Source organism: Cervus canadensis, chromosome X (genome assembly GCF_019320065.1).
Source record: "Cervus canadensis isolate Bull #8, Minnesota chromosome X, ASM1932006v1, whole genome shotgun sequence".
In the NCBI taxonomy this organism is placed as follows: Eukaryota; Metazoa; Chordata; class Mammalia; order Artiodactyla; family Cervidae; genus Cervus; species Cervus canadensis.
The window spans coordinates 25,160,278-25,163,983 of NC_057419.1; the positions used below are offsets into that span (position 1 = coordinate 25,160,278).

General features: G+C 38.2%; 1 protein-coding gene across 1 annotated transcript; it reads right to left on the minus strand.

Annotated features, from left to right (window-relative positions):
* Positions 1-958: 958 nt before the first annotated feature.
* LOC122435212 (peptide chain release factor 1-like, mitochondrial) lies at positions 959-2,014 on the minus strand. The gene has a single exon (XM_043459200.1). It carries the CDS (start codon positions 1,845-1,847, stop codon positions 1,353-1,355), a length of 495 nt encoding a protein of 164 aa, XP_043315135.1. The 5' UTR covers positions 1,848-2,014; the 3' UTR covers positions 959-1,352.
* Between the last annotated feature and the right edge of the window lie 1,692 nt (positions 2,015-3,706).

The window sequence follows — 3,706 nt, forward strand, 5'->3', positions numbered from 1 at the left end:
ATAAAATAAGAATTATCTGTAGTTCTATAAGTAATTTTGTATGTATTCCATATGTATTTATATGGTATTTTGTTAAGTTTTAAGTTTCCACTTTTTCTCTCTTCTATTAATGAGTCACATTAAATTTGTTAGCATCAACTTTGTTTTATCTTTTAAAACCACATGAGTTATTTGCATTTTAACATATCATAATTTGATATGTTTTAGTTAGTGCTTAATATACATACATTACTTAGGTTCTTAATGTAATATATATGTATGGTTGCTTAAAACTGAAAACATTAACTCTCGTTTACTCCACACTTTGCCTATGTTTTATTGACGTCACCAAATCTGGTTCTCTCTTGAAGGTAAAGACCGAATGTATACACCAGTCCATATGTAATTGTAGAGGAGAAAGGAGCAGAGTAGCAGTCTACTCCAGAACAGGTGCTTTGAGAAAGAGCACCTACTTCAGTCAATATAATGATCATTAGGTGTATTTTGTCACAAGTAAATGACTTTAACTTGGTGTCCATTCCTATTCTCTTTTTCTTTCCCAGCGCTGTTGACTCTGAGAGGGGCTGACCATGCACTAGGCCAAGAAGGAGTGAGAGGGTGCCACATACTGTTCTATGAAAAGTAGCTGATGAAAATAAAGCTACATTTGCTACTTTAAAAAAGTCTGTAAGTCTATAATTTCATATAAGTAAGCGTTTTGATTTACTTTGCCCGTTAAGTTTCACTTTGTGATTTGAAATAGTTGTGGCTTTAAACAACAATGTCTGAATTCCTGCTGGAGGCACCAGGGGAGAATCCATTTCCTCAGTTTTTCTAGATTTCAAAGCTACATGCATTCCTTGGCTTGTAACCTCTTCCTCCATCTTCAAAGCTAGAAATGGCTAACTGAAACTTCTTGATGATGCCATCTCTCTGCTTCTAATCTTCTGCCTTCCATTTTTCTTTTTTTTTAAAATTGTATGTTTTTTTTACTTAATACATTCAGAGACTTATATAAATTAGCTATTTATTAAAAATGTTACTCTCAACTGTGTTAACTCATGTGTTTCAAGAGAATACTGTATATATACAACCTGATTTGCTATAACAGAATTTTCAGAAGCTATACAAATCTTTAGTAACAAATCAACTTAAACTTTTTTGGAAATTATTTCTACTAAAGATTCATAATTAGCATAATCCTTCAATGACTGTACAAGTTCACCCAGTAGGTACTCTCCTTGCATAAATGTTTCAAGATCATGAAGTGACTTGTTTATTCTGTGATCTGTGACCCGGTTCTGTGGAAAATTATATGTTCTTATTTTCTCTGACCTTCCTTTTGTGCCAATCTGAATCTTCCTAGCATTGTATCATTTACTTGTTTCTTCTTCTAGCTGCAGGCTGTACAGTTTTGCACGTAACTTTCTCATAGCCATCTCTTTATTTTTCAGTTGAGATCTTTCTTGTTGGCATTCGGAAACAATACCCGTTGGGAGATGAACGATCCGGACAGCACTGTCCGTGGTGTTCACATGCTGCCCCCCGGCTCCACTGGCTCGCTTGGTATCAATCCTCAAATCCTTAGGATTAATCACCAGGTTAATCTCGGTGGGCTGGGGTAAGATGGCTACAGTCATGGTGCTGGTGTGGATGCGGCCTTGCTTCTCTGTCCTGGGCACTCTTTGGACTCTATCCACACCTCCTTCAAACTTCATGTGCTTATAGGCTTCTGAACCCCCAATGCTGGCGGATGCATGTCTAAGGCCATCTATTTCACTTGGAAAATATGCCAGGGTTTCAAAATGCCATCTTTTAAATGCAGCATACTGCTGATACATATCAAATATCTCTGAGGTAAACAACATTGCCTCCTGATCCCCAACTCCTGCAGTTACTTCCAGGATCAAATCATTTTTATCTGTTTCTTCTGAGGGAATCAAAAGTAAGATAATCTGATGCTTTAATTGAGCTATTTCTTTTTCACATGAAGTTATTTCATTTTCGGCAAGTTTCCTTAAGTCCTCATTTTCATCTTACAAAATATACCTCCTCTTTCCTCTATCTGACGGACAACATGCAGCCTGGCGCTCGAGGAAGGTCTGCAGGGGTCCGCCACGGGCAAACAGCTCCTCCAGGGGCAGGTTTAGGTGTCCGCGGGCCAGGACAACATCCCGGCGGGCCCAAAAGCCCCGAAAAACATTCCAAAGTAACGGGGAGCATATAACTACAGCCAGTCCACCATGGCAGACAAGATCTGGAAGTCGCCACTTTTCTATTTAAGGACCTGTGTGATTATGTTGGGCTCAGCTGCATAATTGAAGCTGATCTCCTTGTTTTCGGGTCAGCTGATTAGCAACCTTAATTCCATCTTGCTATGTAACGTAACATGTTCAGAGATTCTAGGGGTCAGGAAATAGACATTTTGGGGGCAGAGGCATTATTCTGCCTAATGTGATGTTTGTGCTTGACTTTTCGAGATTTAAGTAAAATCAGTATTGCCTTCTACCTTAATGTGGGCTCTTTGGAGGAATCTAGGATGTTCTTTTTCCACTGTCATTTCTTGTAAAGAAAGTGGTTTTGAACATTCTGTGATGTTTTAGAACATTTTATGATGAGAACCCCCTCCCCACCGTGATTTATAGTTGTAAAATATGAACTTCACTCAAGATTAACTAGAAAAACATGCCCCAGATGGCAACTAGAGACCATGTGATCTATGAACATCAGTATATCAATATGTTAAAAAATAAATCAGATTCAAATATTTTAAAAAGAAGAGTAATGGGTTACAAAATAATCTATCTTTGAAGAAGGGGCAGGCAAATGCTTTTTAACATTTTTCTCAAGAGCCTGCTTTTAACTCAAATTTGCCAAGTCTTTTTCTTTTCCCATCTGAAGATAGATAGGTCCAGAGAACCCCTGCAGACACATTGTAGGCGGCTCTGTCTTCCAGGGACTTGGCAGAAGGTATTATAGGACTCATTTATACTGCAGAATAGTTATAACCTTCATGACTTTCACTTGGACAGATCTGTACACTAGCAAATAGTGATAGAAATGGGGCACTGGAAATGCATGTGATGGAGGGTGTGAACTTTCAATGTTGAACTTTGATAAGTTACCATTTGGAAACTGAGACTACTTTTCAAATATATCACCTCTGACATAAGGGCGGGGCCAGTTCGGCATGGGCCAGTTTGGACCAGCATTGGGCAGTACAGAAATATATTTGCGGACGGTGCTCCAGTAACGTGATGAGAGAGGACTGTATTGCAGAAGCAAATGGGAAGTGTTTTCATCAATTTCCTAGTGAGAAATGATTGGCAGTTAAAGCAGAATCCCTTTGAACCTCTGTGTGACTATTCACATCCAATAGTTATAGTTGCTTATTTATATAATATGATTAACTATTAACCAAGCTAAGTTTATCCTGTACTGTGAGTTCAATACTTAATTTTTAACATCTTAGCAAATCCTGAATTGAAACCTCCTCCCCAATACTGTTACAAGAAAAATGTGTATTAGGTAGGACCCACCTGATGTTTCTAGTCACCACCCTACATGAAAATGGAAAGGCCTGGGAAACAGCACTGTAAGCCATTGAAATCATCCAGAACAAAATTTCCTTCAGTTTAAGTATGGTGGACATACCAAGGGTTGTGATTCTTTAATCAACAGAAGAGAAGTTGTAAGAAAATTACCTGGGTAATCTAAGTATAAAGCC